The 23,304-nt window shown below is 41.1% G+C and overlaps 1 protein-coding gene across 11 annotated transcripts in view; it reads right to left on the bottom strand.

The window, feature by feature from the left end:
- Positions 1-23,304, bottom strand: part of pde4d (phosphodiesterase 4D) — an 830,388-nt gene that overhangs the window by 230,612 nt on the left and 576,472 nt on the right. The window contains exon 1 of one of the 11 annotated variants that reach the window (XM_008102875.3): positions 1,645-2,656. The exons of the other annotated variants lie outside the window; for them this stretch is intronic. Within the exon in view, the coding sequence (XP_008101082.1) occupies positions 1,645-1,733 (89 nt within the window). The 5' untranslated portion in view covers positions 1,734-2,656. Of the gene's footprint in view, positions 1-1,644; positions 2,657-23,304 lie in introns of those variants that run through there. 11 annotated transcript variants of the gene reach the window in all.

Below are 23,304 nucleotides of genomic sequence, written 5' to 3'. Positions count from 1 at the left end.
AATTAGAACACACCTGAACTGGCATATTTTGATAATCTAAAATTATTGGCATGACAGTGAAAAGTCTGTCAAGAACTATGAAAATCATCACCCCACCTTTGCATGAGGGGGGGGGGGGTACATCTACACTGGCAATTTGCCATGAAGGGGCTCCATTGAAGAGTAATGTGAAGCAAGGCCAGCTCAATGTGGTCTTGATCCATGATAATCATATATCATGGGACATTATGTTTCCAAATCTGACTTTAATTTTAACAATATTCTTTTTTGATATTTTATATCTTAGTTGCAAACCTCTCCTCACTTTTCTGGAAATAAGCCAATTTGAAGAGAAAGAAATGTACCATGCACACATTTGCCCAGTATGTTTAATGAGGTGACTATAATGTGGTTCTGGGTGGTGCAGAGAAAGAAATGGTGCGATCGTATGCATGTTGACTTCTGAGTTTAAAGGGATTTACTTCCAGATAAATGTGTATAGGATTGTGTCCATGCAGTGCAGTTCTAGACATTTTGTTGAATAGTAAGCCCCAGTGAATACAACTGCTACCTGAATATAGTTTTGTATTTTCCAATACAGGTTAATCCTCCCTAATCCAAATTTCCAAAATTTGAAATACTCTAAAGTCCCAAATTGTCAACATGAGTGGCTAAGATAGTGTTGTTTTTGCTTTCTGATAGTTTACTGTACACTTACTTTGTTTCACACACAAAATTATTTAAATCATTGTATAAAATGATCTTTTGGCTATGTGTATAAGACCTATATGAAACATGAATTATTTTATATTTATTAATCAATGAAGTATGGATATGATCAAGTTTTCTTCTTTATGGGGTTCATGATTGGTGTTTCTACTCATACGTAAGGCTTAGTGAATTTAATGGAATTTATTTCCAAGGTAAGTGAATACAGGATTTCAATCTTGGCAATAGTAGCTAAGCATTATGTTTCATATTATGTCTCATGTTTCATGACATTTAAAACCAACAAAGCCAACTCAGAGGCTACTACCAGCATGTTTCTCAACAAATATTCATTAATTAAAAAATTGATCTATTTGTTCTCACTGGAAACATGTATATAATACACATTTGTTTTATTTTCTTTGGTGTGTAAGGCACAGAGACGTAAATGAATATTATTGCTTACACATGCTCCCAAGTCACGTAGCTTTCATTAAGAGCTTGGAAGTCAGCATTCGTGACTGTAATATAAGACAAAGGTCAATGCTATTTGCATAGACAGAGTGGCATAAAATTTGGTTACTACTATATAGCAATTAACACACAATGCTGCATTTCCAAAACTTCAGCTATTCGACTAACAACTATTGAAAAATGTTAATTTCTGTTTTAAAAACCCAATCCAACCTCCAGTTTTAAAATATTAACTCAAGTGTGATATACTTATGTCAAACTAATCTTCTAAATGTCTTGTTAAGCTGCTTATTTAGAACTGGCTAGCAGTGGAAGACAACATGCAAAAGTGCATTGTGTAAAGTATTTTCCAGGGCAAACACAATTCAGTAAGAACCCAACCCTCCCCAGCTTTTTTTCTACACAAGGAAGGCCTCAAGACAAAATTATAGATAGCTTGGACTGTCAACAACCACCCACACCAGGCAGGCACAGTTCTGATACCTGTATGACTTCAAAAAAAATCTTCTCTTGTTCCTCGGAGACAAACGAGTGGGGACCGACGTTCCCAGGGGGTCCCGGACAAAGGCCATTTACAAGCTGGGAGCAATCCTGGATTGTGTGGCGAGGCACTGCAACAGAGCCAGAGGGGTGCCTCGTAGTAATCATAAAAGCACTTGTAGCTGTCTAACGGAATGTGCTCTCCTCAGGCTGTGCTTTGGCAGCACTGAAGCTGGCTGCCAGCACAAGGTAGAAAGGATAACCAGGATTTCCTGAGTGTGACGCATGCCCCAAGCAAGAACACTGCCTGCGTTCAGGGGCCTTATCTCATTATTAAAGTGAGAAACTCTCATGGCAAAGCTGTTTATAAATATAGCCCTGATTAAGAGAAAGAGCCAGAGAGAGAGACCGCAATGGCTTCCATTGCTGAGAAGTGCACAGGAGAAACAGGCTGAAATAGTTAGCGTCCAACTTGTTCTTTGCAACTAAAACATATTGCTTTCATTAGGATATATGGATGTATTTTTGGCTGAAATCAAACAAAGTGACAGTTATCCATGGCATGGAAAAATATTCATTCCTCCCCCCCCCCCCCCCACCAAAGTCCTACCTACATTTTTTCTACACCTTGGCCCAGATATTTTGATCCAACTCATGATTTTAACATTATTTTGTATATTGACCTTTTATGACAATTTTTATCCATGTTGATGTTTTATTGTTGGCTGATTTGTTTATTGTTTTTGTTTTGATTTTGTGCTGTTGTGTCCAGGCATAGCCCCATGTAAGCCACCCCGAGTCCCTTCGGGGAGATGGGGCAGGGTATAAGAATAAAGTTGTTGTTGTTGTTGTTGTATTTTTTAATTATTATTATTATTATTATTATTATTATTATTATTATTATTATTATATTGTATGACACAGCAAACAAGATAGACATGCTGGATTTCGTTTCACAAAATCACAAGCCGAACACTTCCCAAGTGTCTAGGACTGTGTGATGTATTTTTGGATGATGCGTGCAGATCCCAGCAGGGTGGCCTTTTGCAGTTGGCAGATCATGATTTTGTCAATGTCTATTGTTTATTATTATTATTATTATTATTATTATTATTATTATTATTATTATTGTTATTATTATTACCTTCCCTCCAAGGAACACATAGTGGTCTTTCTAGTCTTAATGAACAGCAAACTAGTGAGGAAGGTCATGGTGACTCTGGTGACCCATGAATTTCATGGCTGTGGAGATTTGAATCCAGGTCTCTGAAGTCCTGTTTTTACATTAACAAGGAGTGGATAACCTGTTTGCCCCTGAGAGCCCCCTATGAGTAGCACATGCTGTGTAGGGCATAAACTTGTAGGCATAGGATGCTCTCCTCTACTCTTTCCTTGCGCAGGAAGCACACATATATTTCTTCTCATTTTCTCTCTTATCCCTCCATTATAAATACACAGAGACACACACATAAATTCAGACACAAACACACTGCAGGTAATATCTGCTTGCCTATCTTTCTGTCTCCTCCTCTTTCTCTTGCATGCTCTCATGTGCACACACACACTCAAAGATACAGATATAAATACACATTCTGCTCAATATCTGTCTTTTCCCCACTACCTCATCCACTCATTAAAACCCTCCTCAACATGTTGGAAAGAAGAGAAAACCATTGCATGTTGAGGATTTCTTCTCTAGAATGCCTAAACTCAAAATATGGATAGTTAAGATTGTGACACCTTTGCTTTTTGTTGGTTGAATGTACACAAACTTTGTTTCAAGCACATAATTATGAAAATATTGTGTATGAAATTAACGTTAGGCTATACGTAGAAACTAGAAAGTATACATGGAACATATATTAATTTTGTGTTTAGACTATGGTGTCATCTCCAAGATACTAGATGTATATGTAAATACAGTTATTCAAAAGTATTTTTTAAAAAAAATTCAAAATTCAAAACCATGCATTTCCGATAAGGAATATTCAATCAGTATATCATCCTGCCACAATCCATACATTTTCCTAGACTATACAAAACTAGAATATTCTTTGTACTGCATCCTGCTATCACCTACAGTTTGTCCCTCAAAAAATATTTTAGGGGTGAAACCTATGGGGCAAGGTGGGCTAGAATGACCCTGGCTCCTTATAGGGAAACAAAAGTCTCAATTTTAGGATTGAAAAACAGCAGAGGTGAGAATCCTGCCTCTTCTTTCTCTCTCTAGAGACCACAAAAGTGGCAGTTCTTGATGTAAACGTATATCATATTAAATTAACATAATCATCCTCAACAAAGGCATGGAATTATGTTCACCTCACCACGTACTTTAAATTGTAGGTGTGGTGGAATAGCTTCACGCATTATCCTAATGGCCAACCCACATATAAATGACTCCCAAAGGATGACTGAGGGAGATACCTATTAGAATTTATGTCTCTATCCACCTAAGTTTTGTTTCTCCCCTCCATTTTCGGAGGAGCATTCAATTACGTAAGTAAGCAGATTTTTGTTCCAGTGGGGCGTAATGATTAGTGAGGCATCAGCCACTCTGGGAGAGAGTGTCTCAGACAAGTGGATTATTTTCAGACCTTTTGGCAGCTTTTCCATCCAGAAGGCCTTGTGCCTTTCTCTTATTACAGTGAATGACTTTGACAACTCCACTCAGCTTACTGCAAAGCGAGGCACAAGAAGAACTCCTTTTGCAGGTGACTGAGCTCCGGTACATTTTAAAGGCCCAGAATACATTTTCAGAGGCAAGGTCTGATTAGCTGGAATTAGGCTGGAGGGGGGACATGTTGCCATAGTTGTGAATGGAGGCAGATTGTGTGTGTGTGTATATATATATATATATATGGTGGCGCAGTGTGTTAAAGCGCTGAGCTGCTGTACTTGCAGACCGAAAGGTCCCAGGTTCAAATCCCAGGAGCGGAATGTTAGCCCCAGCTCCTGCCAAACTAGCAGTTCGAAAACATGCAAATATGAGTAGATCAATGGGTACCGTTCTGGCTGGAAGGTAATGGCACTCCATGTAGTCATGCCAGCCACATGACCTTGGAGGTGTCTATGGACAACGCCAGCTCTTCGGCTTAGAAATGGAGATGAGCACCAACCCCCAGAGTCGGTCATGACTGGACTTAACGTCAGGGGAAAACCTTTACCTATATATATATGTGTGTGTGTGTGTGTGTGTGTGTATGTGTGTATAGTCTTTTGGTAAACAAATAATTCAGGAAGCAAAAACACAACTTCTCTGATATTGTTTGTCTATCTGATAAGTCATTTTGTAGTAGCAAAGGGCCTTTTCCATGCAAAAGGTCTGAGACTTAAGGCCTCAGCATTCCTGTTCCAGTTTTGCAGGATAGTCCCAATTTATCACCAGTCATTCCATGCTTTCAGCATCTTTTAAAAATTTTCTCCCCTTTTTTCATTTTTTATTTATCTTCAGCTTAACTCAATTACTGCAAATTTAATTCAAAGTGCAAAGGGAAACTTATCAGGGGAAGGTGACAGGAGATGACAGAATCATGCCCTCCCCACTAGGCTCCGGCAATAGCAAACTGCCACAAGCTTCCCTGGTTTGTGTGTGCTTCCTCATTAATACCCTTTGCCACACGCTGATGTTGCTTGGCCACGTGTGTCCCAGCTTTCACCTGTGAAGCATTGAAAGGTGTCTTCCAGCTAAAGGGGACAAAGAGTAGGGGATGGGGAAGACCTGGAAACATTACTAGTCAGAGTTAAGACTTCCAGGCTAGATGGAGCAGCAGAAGGTAGGAGTAAGGCCCTTTCCACACAGCTGTATAAAATCCACATTGAACTGGATTATATGACAGTGTGGACTCAGATAATCCAGTTCATAGCAGATATTATGGATTATCTGCCTTGATAGGAGCCCCCCGGTGCCGCAACGGGTTAAAGCATTGTGCCGGCACTGCTGATTGCTGACTTGAAGGTTGGGTTGCTGACCTGAAGGCTGTCAGTTCGAATCCAAGGAGAACACAAATGAGCTCCCTCTTTCACCTCCAGCTCCACATGTGAGGACATGAGAGAAGCCTCCCATAAGGATGGTAAAACATCAAAACATCCAGGTGTCCCCTGGGCAACGTCCTTGCAGATGGCCAATTCTCTCACTCCAGAAGTGACTTGCAGTTTCTCAGTTCCTTGTCCCCCCCCCCCCCCCCCCCCAAGTCATCCAAAACATAGGTTTGCCAGAGCGTTAACTGGGTAAAGATCTCCTGTACTTTTAACAATTGCATAAAAGATGGAATACCAACATACATTTGCTAAAATTCCCTTTTATACAAATATGGAAAATATAGGACCTCTCTCCAATTTTCACAGTTATGCATTCCTGGGATAGGGCATCTTCTGCAGCTCAACACTACACAGACTCAAGTAAACTATAGCTATATTTGAATGTATATTGTTCCAATTGTAACCTGAAATATTCAAGGGCAAAATAGTACTATGGCTGAAAGGAAGGGAATCCTCTTCCCACTATCAATATATCTTTTTAATTTTTAATTTAATTTTAATCTTAATTTTTTTTTATTTAAACATTTGAAACATAATATAATACAGCTATCTTCTCTCTTCTTCTGTTCTGAGAGTTATTTCCCCAAAGCCTCCCATTACTTATATAACACTATAAAAATGAAATACTGTCAATTCTATTACTTCTACATTATTCTAATTTTATCAGTTACATAAAATTATTGTAATGTATTGTAATTACTCAACCACAATCTTCCTTAGACGTTTGGGGGTCTTTGCTCTTAAACATGAAGCTAATACATGATTTCCAAGGTTTATCAAGCAGATCTTTCAATTCTGCTTTTGCTAATCTTAATTTAGCTATCAATATACCAAGATAATTTTTCAATGAGACTAACCTTGAATGCACCGGAATTTAGAAAGGCATCTCCAGACTCTAAGAGGACCCACAGCAATGTTTTCTTGGTATATCTGCCTTAAATTCAGTAGTTAATGTTATGATAAAAATAAAATTCCTTTAATTTACTGCTTCCATTAATTTAAAATTACAAGTTCTACTACTTCTCAAATTCCTTTAATTTAATGAATACAACTTGCCATCTCAAAGCTGTGCACCTGTACTTTGGAGGAAGGGAATGCTGCAGGTTAGGATAACAATTGTTGAACATTATTATATTTCATTGCGACACAGACTCTAAACAATTGTATTCATAATTGCAAAGCAATCTTTTTGTTCTCTAGAGGTACCACTTACCACCAAGCATCATAATATAAATTTCATCGATTTACATATTTTCATAACATGTTACTGAAAAAGAACAAACTGAATATGAATGCTTTCTGTTCAAACGACAGTGGCTATTATAATTTCTACATCAACTATCATAAGTCCAATTTGCAGCATATATTTGTTTCCAAAATTAATCTCTCAAGCTTCTCTAAACAATAGTAACCTTCATGGCTTTAAACAAAGTTAATTTCATCTTTTTATACAGTGGCAATTGTTTACCCATCGTACTCCAATTTGTACTTAAACCAATTAGCACAACCAGTCTCACTGAGATTAAAGAAAGAAGCTTATTACAATTAGGATTATTATGTAAGAAATCTAAGTGTTGGCTTGGACTCATAAAAATGCTTACCTAGAACAATATCCACTGAAATCAACGGGAATGCTTAGGTAGTAATGCTTAAGATTGGAAACATTGGCTTCAGTTATGCTTACTCCTATGGCCCATGATACTCAATTACAGCATTCCAAATATTCATGCGATATAATTGATAAATATATGGATAAACTGTGTGAGGGAATGAGAGGCATGCCTGTCTTTATGTTCCTTATCATTGTGTTCAATACTTTCACCTTCCACACACGAGATACTTTTGATTTAGATTGCTGTACATTTACACGATGCACTGAGGGAAATCCAATGTTGTGCAAATAAAATAAAGTTCAGGCAGCATAACTTGCCAAGTATGTTTCTAAGGGATTGGATGAAATGATGGCATTCTCCCCCAAATAAGAATTTTGTTGCTGCTTCTGTAAAATATTATTTCAATGATCAAATTTCTGGCACTGCAAACATTGAAAATTATTCACACTTAGAATTCTTAAAGGGCATCTGCAAGCTAATTAAAAAGATCACAAAGTCCCAGTTTTTGTTCCCATTCTTTCCTTCTTTCTTTAGGAGATCGATACACACTTTGTTCATCCCTGAATATTTTCTAATAGCTCCCTGTACAATCTCAATTTTTATACAATCTCCCCAATTTGGTTTATTTTAACCCAATACAAACTTGAAAACAACAGGAACAAAATCAGAGAGTCTTCAACGGGCTTGGATGCATTCATATTTGCTGTGTTTGCTTCGTTTTGGTTACTTTGTCAGCCCTTTTTCTTTCAGTGCCTAAACTGTATTTTTTAAAGCTCAGCTGAACTTTCCATCTACTGTAATGTTAGAAATTTGTGGACTGAAATAAAATCTTGTGAAGGGGCAAAAAAAAATTGAGGGGGCACGGCCCTCATTTTGCCCTCCTGTAAGTACCTCTCTTCACTTCTTGTCCTTTGTAGCCCTGAACTTCCTGAGTAGAATAGAAATGTGTCCCATTGAAATACAAGGGTTGGGGGTCACCAGAAATCAGACAGAGAGCTTTTCACCATTTCCCCAAGATTCCCGAGTTTAGCAATCCCTCCTATAATAAGACAACACATAGATTATGAAACAGTCTGCAAAATTGTCCTGGATTATACAGAAAGATGAGGGGGAAGAGGGTGTTAAATATTAAGAGTATGAACTTTCCTTCCAATTGTGCAAGATTCATTTTTCCCCATTTACTGACTAGAAAAAAATGGCACAATGTTATAACCAATCTATGTTGATGAAAGACATGGGGGAAATAGCTGTGTACATATGGGAATATCTTTATTCCTTATATATGAAGGAAAACATTTATATTTACTTTTGGTTAAAGACGAAGCCCAGAATTAAAAAGAAAAACCTCTGGTCCCAAAGTTGCCTCTTTATCCCAAGTAATGTGACATCTGCACATCTACTAATAATTCCTGTAATCTCAATATCTGAAGTTTAAAAAACAACATTTTTTCTTTCCTGTCACAGTTCCTAATTTTTGTGCCATCTAGCCAGACGAACCCTGGACAACTTGGAAGTTTTCACACACTTGAGGCATTTTAGTTGGTCATAATAAATGTACTGACTAAGCATGTCTAAGAAGAACAGAGATGGAGAAGGGTTTCATTAACATTTTGCCATATAATAAGATTCTTGCCTCATAAAAATTTGTATAATTCAATTACATAATCAAATTTAGTCCATTTGACATTTCTAAACTTCTTGCACTCTGGTTATGGGATTATTGCTTCAGAAAGCCTCACAGTGCCCATTGTTTAATGTGAGTGAATCAAAATTAAATATGAGGAAAGATGGGAAATGATGCTTTTAAAGCAAAGTGAAATATATTTCTCTTAGTCATCTGTTTAGTTGAAACTATACCAGTATTTCTCTAGTGTATGCTTACTTGGCTCTGTCCCATTTTAAAAAAAAACCAACCAGACATACCCTCAAGCAAACAACTTTTAAGACTTTTAAGAATTGTAAGCAGAGGAATAATTCTTTCAATGCTGCACTAAAACTGCTATATATTAATGTAGTTTCTCTCTAGTTCTGAGTACAAGTAATAGTTCCAGTGCACAAACACTAGTTCCAAGAATAAGGAATTACCGGTACTGATTTGCAGGAAAGCTGCTCATTCTCATTTCCAAAATAAGAAATGAGAAATAAGTAACAAGTTTACTCTTGTCTTTATTTAGATTATTAAAGAAAAACAATTTAAGGGCATTGGTATATGATTTCTTTTGAAATAGCTCTTTCAACAGGAATAGACAGTTTCCTGCTGCTGGGCCGCAAATCCAATCTGCCCCAGCCACTGTGACCATTGGGCCAGGGAATATGGGAGTTGCCAGCTAAAGTGGTTCCCAAACTTTGGTACATTGGATATTATGGACTTGAGTTCCCAGCAATCCCAGCCAGCTTGGCTAGTTTGAACTTTGGAATTGAAATCCAAAATAACTGGCAGACCAAATCACTGCCATAGCTACCATGAGTCCTGATTTTGACATCAAATATAAAGAAAATTCACAGCACCAAGAACAACAACCCACATCTGGAGAGCCCAGGCCTCCTTCTTTCTATTTTTAAGGTAAAAGAATTTAAACCTTCAACATTCATGGCTAACAACACAATAAAGTAGGAACATAGAGTAATGCTTTATATTAATTTAGACCACTATTTTAAGGTAGGCATGGAAGGTCTGAAGCTATAACTAGAATTCGAGCAACTACTGGAGCTGAAGCATTTTTGCAAGCTCCTCCAGACTAGTATTTGTCTAGTAAAATAAAATCAGCAAAAAAGCTGCAAGTTTTCCTCAGCATAAAGAAAGACCAGTAGCTAACTTTTTTGTTCCACGTGCTTTCCATATTCTATACTTAAAGAAATCAGTACCAAGGGCCTGGCTAAAGTTGAATGTATGTGACATAAAAGAATTATATTTACAATTCTTTTTGGCATCTATTTAATTTGAAACTTATATTTGAAATCTCCTTAAAACATTACAGAAAATCATTATGGAAAGGCAGCATGTCCTCTTGGATGAATCCACTTTGAAAATGTTATCCCCAAACATATCAAAGTGCCTGCTAATCATTTGCACACGTTCTTTGGTTTCATCTGAACTAAAATTAGGCTTCCTTGGTGGTTTCTGAGATGTCACTTGTCCTTGGAAGATTAGTTAAATACAAAGGAGGAAAAGAGCTTTGTGGTGTGGAGTTATTCACACAGCATGCAAAATGGCAATTTTTGTCCCCAGATTTTTTCTACATCAGGAATGGGCAGAAGGTAGATCAGGATGTACAAAACACATGGTTATCATTTAGTGAAGATTCTGTTGTGGTTAAACATTACATCAAGAGTGGACCAAGTGTGCTTTCCCCAAACACTGTCAGACTACAACTCTCATCTGACCCAGCAAGTACAATCAATCAATGGGGAGGAATTCTGTGAGCTACACATCAAAGTCATCAGAAGGACCACACTCCTACAGTCTCCAGATGAGAAACAGAAGAGAGCTCCTATCCCTTTATTGGTAGTGTAGAAAAAGAAATTTCCCCTCTCACTTTTCCAATAGCCTTTGCACTCTGGCAATCTGATGTCTCAAAGACCTTTCCCATATGTTCAATTAGCACAAACAGAAATGAATAATCAAAGAATGATTACAGGAAGTCACCGTGTTTATCTGAATTAGCTCTAAAAACAAAACAAAGCAATTCGTCCAACAATGCATATTTTCCAATGCCCAACATATATTGTATTCAAAATTTAAGAGAAATAAATTTCTAATAATGAAAGGGTGAAATCATATTATCCTACCTGTCTGATGCCACAAGTGAAATTAAAATGTTTATTTTCACTTACCTGCAAAGAAAAAGAAATATGTTATTGTTTTATTTCTTGCTAGAGTAGCTGGCATAAAGAATTTAAATGAACTGCCACGTAATCATTCTATACCTTAAAACAAAATGCTGCAATTTTGTGGAACTGAAAACATAAAAAATATTGTATTATTTACTTGAGGTCCTAAATACTTGAAAGGCAGCAGATCCTGTCTGATCCTAGAAGCCAAGTAGGGTCAGTCCTGGTTAATACTTTGATGGGAGTCTGCCAGTGAATGCCAGATGCTGTAGGCTATATTTCAGAGGAAGGAACTGATAAAACAATTTCTGGGTAGTCCTTAGCTAAAAAAAAAAAAACCCTATGAAATTCATAAAGTCTCCCTAAGCTGACAGGCTCTTTGAAGGCACACACACACACACGTTATTTACTTATTTGCTAAGGCTAGTATACACCCCAAAGTTGATGACAGTAGTAGACACAATCTTATGAAATACTTCTGTATCAAATTTCGTAGGACTATGTTTACTATGTAGGTCCCGCTGACTTGAGTAGGGCTGACTTTAGACTTGGAGTAACAATATTATTGAAATATTTAAATACATTTCAATAAACCAAAGGGCTTGAATCAAAATAATGGGTCTCTGTCTCACAATGTGTGTTAACTGGAGGCTATTAGGGAACATAAATAAGAAATCTAGTATTCATTCTGAAAGAAAGGAACTTCAAAAGGAGATTTTAATGCATATCTCTCCATGATTCTTCTCTTCTCCCAATGTAGGAGAGCATGGCAGTTTCCAACACAAGAAAAACGGTTCCAGTAAGGACACAAAGAATCATACATATTATAATATCATATAAAGTCGACCACTTCATTAATACTAAAACACCAATTATTACAAAGCCCAGCACTTTTTAAACTTCTCCTCATAATAAGATGTTATTTGCCAAAGTTCTGCTAGAACTGAAAGGTCTTTTCATGTGTGTGAAAGGACAACGGGGAGGGAGATTACCTAACCTCCTTTGAAATGGAGAACTACTCTCCATCCATAACCTGGCAACAGCTGTTGAAAAGGTCCTCTGTTATATGTGCACCAAATGTAACTTTTAACAGTGGTAGCATTGGGAGAAAAACTTCACCTGCAGATCTAAAAGCTTGAGCAAACTTAAATGGTAATATTTCAGATATATTGGTAATAGAAATGGTAATATTTCAGATATATTACACACATTTCAACTTGGAACTCCTTGTCACAGTTGAAAGCGCTGAGCTGCTGAACTTGCAGACCAAAAGGTCGCAGGTTCGAGTCCGGGGAGCAGAGTGAGCACTCGCTGTTAGCTCCAGCTTCTGCCAACATACCGGTAGCAGTTCGAAAACATGCAAATGTGAGTAGATCAACGGGTACCACTCTGGTAGAATGGTAACGGCGCTCCATGCAGTCATGCTGGCCACATGACCTTGGAGGTGTCTACGGACAATGCCGGCTCTTCGGCTTAGAAATGGAGATGAGCACCAACCCCCAGAGTCGGACACGACTGGACTTAACGTCAGGGGAAACCTTTACCTTTTCCGATACTAGTGTGGGGTAATATTGCATGCATCTGATGAAGTAGACTCTCACCCATGAAAGTTTATGCTAGAATAAACTAGATGATCTGTACAACCCCACCAGGTTCTTTTTCTCATAACCTTCTATTTCCCAACTGTTTACCATCAGTGCATTTGAAAGCGGAAAAGCTTTAATTAAATAGGAAGACTAATTAGGACTTTTAGGATATAAACAAGCAATATGAATTCTTTGCAGAAGACAACATGGCTTCTGTTGTGCATTTGTTGGAAAGTTATTGTGATGACTCATGGGCCTTGTAGTCCTGTTCCTAGTACTATTGTGGCAGACGAAGAGGAAAACATGGGATTTTCGCCGGTTCAGCAAGAGCCGGAGCCTCCTCACCTGCAGGATGTTGATGTTTGCCCACAGGAATTCAGCCAAACAGGCCTTGGGCAGAACTCCCCCCCGTTTTCCCGGAGGGAAAATTACTCCAAAGATAGAGGAGCCAGAGAGGCTAATCGCAGAAGCATGAGAATCGCTGCCAAACAAATGGCTGATTAGGTCTGCTTCCCTTGGGAAATTCTAAGGAGTCATGCATCTGGAGTTGGGTTTCGCTTCTCGTTCTCTAGGGAAAGAGTTCTGTTGGCGGGAAAACGAGACCCAATATAGGTGCTTAGCGCCAGGGATACTTTGCGGAGTCAATTGTTCAGCTTGAGGAGAGAGATCGTGTGTGGACTTCGTATTCCCAGTTCCTTGCTTCCCGGATCAAGCTTCAAGCCTTGTCTTGTCTCACGGACTAACCACGGACTCTGTTTCATGTTTCATGTTTGCCTCATCTTCTAGTCACGGATCTAGCCAAGAACCAAGTTAATTCCAGCCTAGCTGTCAAGCTTCATTGGACCTTAAAGACTCTGTTAATTCCCCACACTATTGCTTGGCAAAGTGTGTGTTTCGGTCAAGTGGATTAAAACTTTGGACTCTAATATCTTATATTGGACAATACATTTCTGGACTATATTTGACCTCATCTGAAAGGTCTGCTTCTGAACTTTATCCTTCACTTGTTTTTATTGCTTTTATATATTTCTTTAATAAAGATATTAGATAGAGTCTGGCCTCTGCGCATGGTTATTGGTGCTCTGCAGCCTGGGTCCTGACAGTTTGACTCCGCCACCCTAAGCACCAATTAACCTAAGGCCAGAATGTCTACAGGAACCGGGGCGGAAGCCCAACCACCCAGTTACACCATTTCCCAGGAAGAATTCAACAGGATCCGAGACACACTCCGTACGCAGGAGGGAGAAATACGGGGCTTGAAGGAACGCGGTGTCTGTCTCCCTGCCCTAGCGCTACCAACCAAGTTTTCTGGAGAAGCCTCCAAGGTTCATGTTTTCCGTCGCCAGTGCCAGGCATACTTAGAAGCCCGCCAAGCCGAGTTTCCCCAAGAAGATGCCAAAGTGGCGTGGATCTACAGTCTCCTAGATGGACCAGCGGCCACTTGGGCGATGGCGCTATTTGATGCAGGTTCCACGCACCTAATCTCCGCGCACAATTTCTTGAACCACCTTAGAAAGACCTGGGGGATCAAGGACAACGAGGAGGCGGCCGGCCATAAACTCCGGCGTCTCTTCCAAGGAGACAGGCCGTTGTCCCGGTACATAGCCGAGTTCCGGGTGCTAGCTCAGAGCACCGGCTGGAACGATATAGCCCTCAGAGGACAGTTTCGCGAGGGCCTCAACTTCGAGACGCAAGAAGAAATCTCTAAGGTGGATCCCCCAGAGACTCTTGAGAGACTCATTAACCAGTGTTTACGAGCCGAAGTCCTGCTTGCCAACAAAAAACAGTGGCTCCGAGGCCAGAGTGGAAGAGCCGGAGTAAAACCCCCCACTTCTGCCAGTGTTCAGCCACGTTCAGTATGGAGATCCCCACCGCCAGCCCCAAACCCCATGGGGTGCGAGGTGGAGCCGATGCAGTTGGGCAATGTGCGCCCCAGACTAGATGTTGCCGAAAAGGCCCGCCACCAACGTTTGAATCTGTGTTGGTACTGCGGGAATGGGGGGCACTTCGCCAGAGATTGTCCAGCCAAAAGAAAGCCCGTCGCCCGCCTGGCGGCGGCGTCCTCTGCGGAGCTGGAGGCGGCCGTGGCGGCTGGAGCCAAGCTGGCGGGGGAAGCCAGCGACCGGGCGTAGAGAGGCTCGACAACCCGGTCAAAAAACCCACTCAAGAGCCGCAAACCGGGGTCCTATTCCTCCTGGTGGTCACGCTGTGGTCAGCGAAAAAAGGACCCGTCATGATCCATGCCATGATAGACTCAGGGGCAACAAACAACTTCATCGATAGAGAGTATGCCGACTCTCTGGGATTACAATATCATGATTTCAAGAATGCCCGGGTGGTGCAGGCCATAGATGGCCGTCCCCTAAAGACAGGTCCAGTAAGCCAATGGACTGAACCCACCAGAATGTGGATAAGGGAACACATGGAAGAAATCTCCTTCTTCGTTACTGAGGTTCCCCACTTCCCTGTGATTTTGGGAATTCCATGGCTGACACTCCACGACCCAAACATCTCCTGGTCCAACAGAGAACTACAGTTTGCCTCAAGATATTGCCAAAACCATTGTCTAGTAGCCAAGGTCTGTCATGCCACAGACGCTGAGCCCATCATCACCTTGCTCAAGAAATATTCGGACTTTTGGGATGTTTTCAATGAAAAGGAAGCCGAGAAACTACCCCCACATAGACCCTACGACTGTGCCATTGACTTGGTGGAGGGGGCCCCAATTCCGCGAGGACACCTCTACTCCCTGACTGAACCAGAGCAAGAAGCTCTCAGGGAGTTCATAGAGTCAAACCTCCGCAAGGGGTTCATCAGACCCTCTCAATCCCCAGCAGCTTCCCCAGTGATATTTGTGAAAAAGAAGTCAGGGGACCTACGCTTGGTTGTGGACTATAGAGCATTGAACAATATCACGAAGCGGAATCGCTACCCCCTGCCTTTGATCTCGGACCTATTAGACCAGCTCCGAGGGGCCAAGGTTTACACCAAGCTGGATCTCCGGGGGGCTTACAATCTAGTTCGCATCAGAGAAGGGGACGAATGGAAAACCGCCTTCCAGACCAAATTCGGATTATTTGAGTCCCTAGTAATGAATTACGGATTATCCGGAGCTCCCGCAACATTCCAGCATTTTGTCAACGATATCTTCCAGGATTATCTAGATCGGTTCTTGATCATATATTTGGACGATTTTTTGGTGTTTTCTAGATCACAATCGGAACACGAGCACCACGTCAGTATGGTGCTACAACGATTGTGGGATCATGGACTATATGCCAAGTTAGAAAAATGCGCCTTTGATCTGCAAGAGGTAGACTTCCTGGGATACCGCGTCTCGCCACTAGGGCTCTCCATGGACCCGGCAAAGGTTTCAGCAGTATTGGAATGGCGGGCGCCAACCAACAAGAAGGAAGTGCAGCGCTTCTTGGGGTTTGCAAACTACTACCGCAAATTCATCCCAGACTTCGCTCGCTGGTCTGACCCAATCACCAGCTGCATCCGTGGGAAACAGCCTTTCCGCTGGACAGAGCAAGCAGAGAAAGGGTTCCACCAGCTAAAGCAGTTATTCACGACCCAGCCAATTCTACAGCACCCTGATCCTAAAACCCCTTTTGTTGTGCAGGCTGACGCCTCTAATGTGGCAATTGGGGCTGTACTCATGCAGCCAGTGGGAGAACATCTTCATCCTTGTGCCTATTACTCCCGTCAACTAACAGCCCCAGAGAGAAATTACACTATTTGGGAGAAGGAACTTTTGGCCATAAAGGCAGCTTTTGAAAATTGGAGACATTGGTTGGAAGGGGCCAAATTTCCCATTGAGGTTCATACTGATCATCGAAATTTAGAGCACCTAAGGACCACACGAAAGTTAAATCAAAGGCAGCAGCGCTGGGCTTTGTTCTTTGAACGTTTTGACTTCCAGATCCATTATGTGACCCCGGCTCAGACCAAGCAAGCAGATGCTCTATCACGGAAACCAGAGTATGCTGCAGGACGCAGAGAGACCTCAGAATCTCGATTGCTGCAACCCGAAAACTTTGCCACGCTCACAGTGGGAAACACCAAATCCACTCCAATTGAACCAACTCCCTCTAACCCAGAATCCCTTTGCACTCAAGAAATTAGAGCCAGTCAACAGACAGATGCCTTGGCTCAAGAACAGATTCGCCAAGGACTACGTTTCCCATTCTCACTTAAAGATGGACTATTATGCTACAGGAACCATGTTTACATCCCTCCAGGTCCCGGCAGAGAAAAAACACTTCGTCTGTGTCATGACAGCAAGCCAGCAGGACATTTTGGGCTATTTAAAACCATGCACTTGATCCTACGAGATTTCTGGTGGCCCAAGATCCGCAAGGATGTAGAGAAATATGTCAATACCTGTCCCATATGTCAGCGCTCCAAGACACGAAGGGAAAAGCCGTCAGGGCTACTACATCCCCTTCCCACTCCTTCTCGCCCATGGGAGATAATTTCCGCGGATTTTATCACTGATCTACCACCCTCTCTTGGATTCACCACGATTCTAGTGGTGGTGGACCTTTTTACCAAGCTGGCCCATTTCATCCCCTGCGATGGCCTTCCCACGGCCAAAGAGACTGCAGATTTATTCCTTCAGCATGTGTTTCGACTACATGGATTGCCCAAGAGTTTAGTCACTGATCGTGGATCTCAATTCACCTCTCGTTTCTGGAAGGCACTACAAAAACTATTGGGCATAGACTCTCGTTTATCTTCAGCTCACCATCCCCAAACGGATGGGCAAACTGAGCGCACCAATGCCACTTTGGAACAACACCTTCGCTGTTATGTAAATTACCAACAGGACAATTGGGCTTCCCTATTACCTCTATCGGAATTTGCTTACAACAATGGTGTCCAGGCTTCAACTAAAGAAACCCCCTTCTTTGCAAACTATGGTTTCCATCCACGTTTCTTTCTTTCTGTCATTGAAACCTCAGAAGTCCCTACAGCAGAGGACTGGCTGCAGGAACTCACAGCGGTGCAACAACTCTTGCACCAGCAACTGGATCAAGCCAAGGAGGACTATAAACGCCACGCTGACGGTCATCGCCAGCCGGGCCTCGAGATCAAGGTAGGAGATCGGGTTCTGTTGTCCACTCGCTTTTTGCCTTCCCACCGTCCCTGCCGGAACTTAGATGCCCGTTTCATTGGTCCCTACCCAGTGGTGGCGCAACTTAACCCCGTGACTTTCAAACTCCAACTTCCGCGCTCCATGCGCATTCATCCGGTGTTTCATCGTTCCCTGCTCCTTCCGGCAGATGGTGTACGCCCCGATGCGAGCCGGCCGGCCCCCGCCCCTGTTCTGGTGGACGGGGAGGAGGAATTCGAGGTTCAGGACATTTTGGATTCTCGCTTTCATCGCCGCCGCCTTCAGTATCTCATTGACTGGGTGGGTTTTGGAGCCGAAGAACGCTCTTGGGAAGACGCTTCCACAGTCCATGCCCCCGACTTAGTCTGCCGCTTCCATCAGGCCTACCCTCCCAAGCCGCGGCCCCGGGACTCGAGGAGAGGGGCCATGTTTGAGGGGGGCCTTGAGGGCGGGGATAGTGTGATGACTCATGGGCCTTGTAGTCCTGTTCCTAGTACTATTGTGGTAGACGAAGAGGAAAACATGGGATTTTCGCCGGTTCAGCAAGAGCCGGAGCCTCCTCACCTGCAGGATGTTGATGTTTGCCCACAGGAATTCAGCCAAACAGGCCTTGGGCAGAACTCCTCCCCGTTTTCCCGGAGGGAAAATTACTCCAAAGATAGAGGAGCCAGAGAGGCTAATCGCAGAAGCATGAGAATCGCTGCCAAACCAATGGCTGATTAGGTCTGCTTCCCTTGGGAAATTCTAAGGAGTCATGCATCTGGACAGAGTTGGGTTTCGCTTCTTGTTCTCTAGGGAAAGAGTTCTGTTGGCGGGAAAACGAGACCCAATATAGGTGCTTAGCGCCAGGGATACTTTGCGGAGTCAATTGTTCAGCTTGAGGAGAGAGATCGTGTGTGGACTTCGTATTCCCAGTTCCTTGCTTCCCGGATCAAGCTTCAAGCCTTGTCTTGTCTCACGGACTAACCACGGACTCTGTTTCATGTTTCATGTTTGCCTCGTCTTCTAGTCACGGACCTAGCCAAGAACCAAGTTAATTCCAGCCTAGTTGTCAAGCTTCATTGGACCTTAAAGACTCTGTTAATTCCCCACACTATTGCTTGGCAAAGTGTGTGTTTCGGTCAAGTGGATTAAAACTTTGGACTCTAATATCTTATATTGGACAATACATTTCTGGACTATATTTGACCTCATCTGAAAGGTCTGCTTCTGAACTTTATCCTTCACTTGTTTTTATTGCTTTTATATATTTCTTTAATAAAGATATTAGATAGAGTCTGGCCTCTGCGCATGGTTATTGGTGCTCTGCAGCCTGGGTCCTGACAGTTACCCATGACTACTCTCGATTAATATATGATTAATGTTCATATATAAGAGAATGAAAATGGTTCAGGAACATTAGTGATGATGGCAACATTAGGGCTTTTTTCGTGTCAGTAGCGACTTGAGAAACTGCAAGTCGCTTCTGGTGTGAAGAATTGGCTGTCTGCAAAGACGTTGCCCAGGGGATGCCTGGATGTTTTGATGTTTTTACCATCCTTGTGGGAGGCTTCTCTCATGTTCCCACATGGAGCTGGAGTTGATAGAGGGAGCTCATCCACGCTCTCCCCGGGTTGGATTCGAACCGGCAACCTTCAGGTCAGCAACCCAACCTTCAGGTCAGCAGTCCTGCCAGCACAAGGATTTAAACCACTGCACCACCAAGGGCTCCCTAGAACTGATTCACTGCCACAAAGGGGAATACTTGTAAAAGGAACTGACTGGGGGCTCAGATTTGGAGTTTTCTTTTTGATAGGGTCTTGCTATGGTCTCTATATTATTAAGTGTCAATGTAGTGCAGTTGTTAGAGTTGAGCAAGAGGAGTTGGGAGTCCTGTATTCAAACTGGCAGGGAACCATAAAGCTTTTTCAACAGCCTTCAGGAAATTGTTCATTCTAAGCCTAACCTATTTCAAAGCCAGGTTTTCATGAGGTTATAAACAGAAGAGAAAACAATGTATTTTGCCTTGAGGTCTTTAGAAAATTGGTGAAAAGTAAGCATAAGAATTTCACATGGTATTTTCATACAAAAATAATGCTTTCTTCTCCAAAAAATAATTATAAGAAAAATATTTTAAATTAAATCATTAAGACATTTATTGTAGCACTTCTTTTTGTTATGTTCCAGGGCTAGTCCACATTTCTCATATCTAAATGGAATCTCTGCGATTTTGCTCTGATTTGTTCAGAACTAGAGAGATCTGTAGGTAAATCCCCCTAACCGTGGGAAGTGTAAATGAATGCATTTTTCCTTTGACGGTGATGGAGAATGATCTGTTGTGTAGTACAGTTATCCACTAGATGTCTCCATTTCTTGTGCAATACTTTATTTTATATAGAAGATGAATGAAGATTCAGCAGCTGAATAAGCCTAGCATCCAGTTTTCTTTGTCAATGGAGATGAGAAAAATCTAATGACAATTTCACTTTCCTTTGGAAATCTTTATTTTTAAATTCCCTGTTAAATATGAATATATTTGTCAGTATTGATAAATCCTTGTTGAAACTAAGCCAAAACAAAATTTTCATTCATTGTGCTGGCCAAATTCAATAGATCTATCTATTCTAAGCAATTCAGTTTATCCCACATTCATTTTAAAATAAATTCTTTCCATCCCTGCTAGAAAGATATTGTGAATATGGATAAATTCTTATTGAAAGTGAAAGGAAATGAAATTATCCCCCTTTGCTACTTGCGAAGGAAGGACTGTGCTTAGTGTACTTCGGCTCTTTCACCTATGAGGATGCATTAACTTTTAAAATGCAGCAGCGTGGCAGACTAGCCCTCAGGGGTTCCCACAGCAGCTTATTGTAAGCTAAAAATCAAAACACCATTCCAAATAAAATTGAGCCATAAAGGAAACACCAGTTATACCATAAATCATTCCACAGGAATTCAAGCAACAGGACCAAAAATCAATACACCCAAGCGACGCTCAGCAGTTCAAATACTGAAAGGCTGCCTTTTCTCCAGATGTTGAGAAGGAAATTGGCCAGACAAATATCCCTTAACAGGGAGTTTGACACTGAGAAAACCCTCATTCAAGTTCTTACAGGAGAGGGGAAAAGGGCTGCAGCATATGATCAACCATGACAATTTGGGAGTAGAGGATGGGGGAGAGACAGAATCATAAAGTTGGAAGGGACCATACAGGAATAAAAAACCAAAACAAAACTCCCCAAAATGGTGATGCAGTCTCAGTTTGAAGATGTTTAAAGACAGGGAGTCCATCATCCTCTAAGCAATCAAGAATATCTTCCCAATGCTTAAGTAGAATCTCTTTTCTTGTAATTTGAATCCATTTGTTTGTAGTCTCTGAGCATCAGAAAAGAAGCTCACTCCATGGTACTTTTTATGGTTTTTATTTTTATGTCTTTCTCACCCCGAGTTTTAACTTAATGTTCATGTGGTCTGCCTTTGTTTTTATTGTCTCGTTTTATTTTGTAATGGATATTATTTACTGTATTGCTTATTGTATTGTGTTGTGCTGTTCTTTTATATGCTGTTTACATTGTATTGTTTTGGCCATGGCCCCATGTAAGCCGCCCCGAGTCCCCGTTGGGGAGATGGTGGCGGGGTATAAATAAAGTTTTTATTATTATTATTATTATTATTATTACTTCTTGAAATAGAGGTTGAGCGTTCCTTATCCAAAATTGTTGATATAGCGGCTTTAATAGCAACACCTTTGCTTTCTGATGATTCGATGGACACAATCTTTGTTTCATGCACAAAATTATTACAAGTATTGTGTATATGAAACATAAATGAATGTCACATTGAAGTCTAATTGTGTATTGTGAAAGGGCCCATAAAGTATAATAAAAGCTAACAATGTCTCTGGCTGTTCAAATTCATAATTTTAGCCAATTTGGAGCATCAAGGTAAAATATATCAATAAACATTGAGTATTTTTCTATTCTAGGATGTCTCTTTTTTGTCTTTGACTTTGTCTTGCTTCTTGGCCACTGTAAGAAATAGCCACATTTTGGATTAATTTTGAAAAAATTTTTTCACTTTTATGAAAAGTAGCAAATGAAATTATGTAATGAAAGAAGAAGAAAATATCTGAGATCACCTGTAGGGATTATCCTCTACTTGAATCAGAATCACACCCTTGTGTTACAGTAGTCTTTAAAAGTTCAACAGATCTGGTACTAGTGAAGGACAAGACTATTAACTCCAAAACAATAAGGACCTTTTTGCCAATGGGATTTCCTGGCTCCCCAACCAGCTGTTTTCCCCCTTTCAAGACACACAGAATTTTTTAAAAAATTGAAAGGGATAACAATAACATATAGCAGTGCGACTTTCTCTGGAACTGAGATTATCAGCTCATGCCTAATGGCCTTTACATGGTTTTATATAACTGTCACATAACTTACATTTCTGTGTTCTCAGCCCACAAAATGTTAATGATTAACTCTTACGAAAGCAGCATGATGGAAAGCCATTGACTGATGTGATACATGGGGCAGCCTTTGCATATGGAAAGGTTCAAACATCAACACTCATGTTCATTTATTGTTTAGAGAAACATGGACCAAGGCAAGGATAGGAGAGATTCTAGGATTATAGTTTCTCAAGGTGCACTTCTTCAAAGCATTTGTGGTATTCCCCCCACCAATTCTGTTTAGGATTGACAGAAGTTGAAATTCAAGAACATCGTAAGAGCTAGCTCTTGTTGATGTTTTAGGATTTTTAATATGTAATGTATTAGCCTAATCTAAAGAGTAGACCCAATTAGAGATAATTGTGTCAGTGTGATTTACATAAATGGTGACCAGCTATTCAGCAATAGAAACTGCATTTAGGTTCAACTTCCATAACAATTCAAACCCAAGTAGTCTAAGCCAAACTATAAATGCCAAATAAAAAGGTAATGGTTTCCCCTGACGTTAAGTCCAGTTGTGTCCGACTCTGGGGGTTGGTGCTCATCTCCATTTCTAAGCCGAAGAGCCAGCGTTGTCCATAGAAAACATCCAAGGTCATGTGGCTGGCATGTCTGCATGGAGCGCCGTTACCTTCCCCAGCAGAGCAGTACCCATTGATCTACTCACATTTGCATGTTTTCGAACTGCTAGGTTGGCAGAAGCTGGGGGTAACAGTGGGTGCTCATTCTGCTCCCCGGATTTGAACCTGCAACCTTTTGGTCCACAAGTTCAGCAGCTCAGCGCTTTAACCCACTGTTCCACTGGAGGCCCCTATACATGCCATATAGCAATATGGTATTTTTACATAATGTTGGTCCCTCTCCAAACTCCCAAAATGCACAAGGACTAATAGAAGGTTAGATTTCTGAACAAAATCTTTGTAAGGAGCTGCTTAATATTTTTCTTGAAAGACATCTTTCTGCTCAAAAAGCCTTTCTTCTGGAGTTGTTTTCTTATTGAAGGCACCCAACTCAGGATGGTGAATTCATGCTAGGCTTCAGCCT

This window comes from Anolis carolinensis, chromosome 2 (genome assembly GCF_035594765.1).
Source record: "Anolis carolinensis isolate JA03-04 chromosome 2, rAnoCar3.1.pri, whole genome shotgun sequence".
Classification (NCBI taxonomy): domain Eukaryota; kingdom Metazoa; phylum Chordata; class Lepidosauria; order Squamata; family Dactyloidae; genus Anolis; species Anolis carolinensis.
Note: the sequence above shows the minus strand (reverse complement) of the source record. Positions and strands in the feature narration are given on the sequence as shown.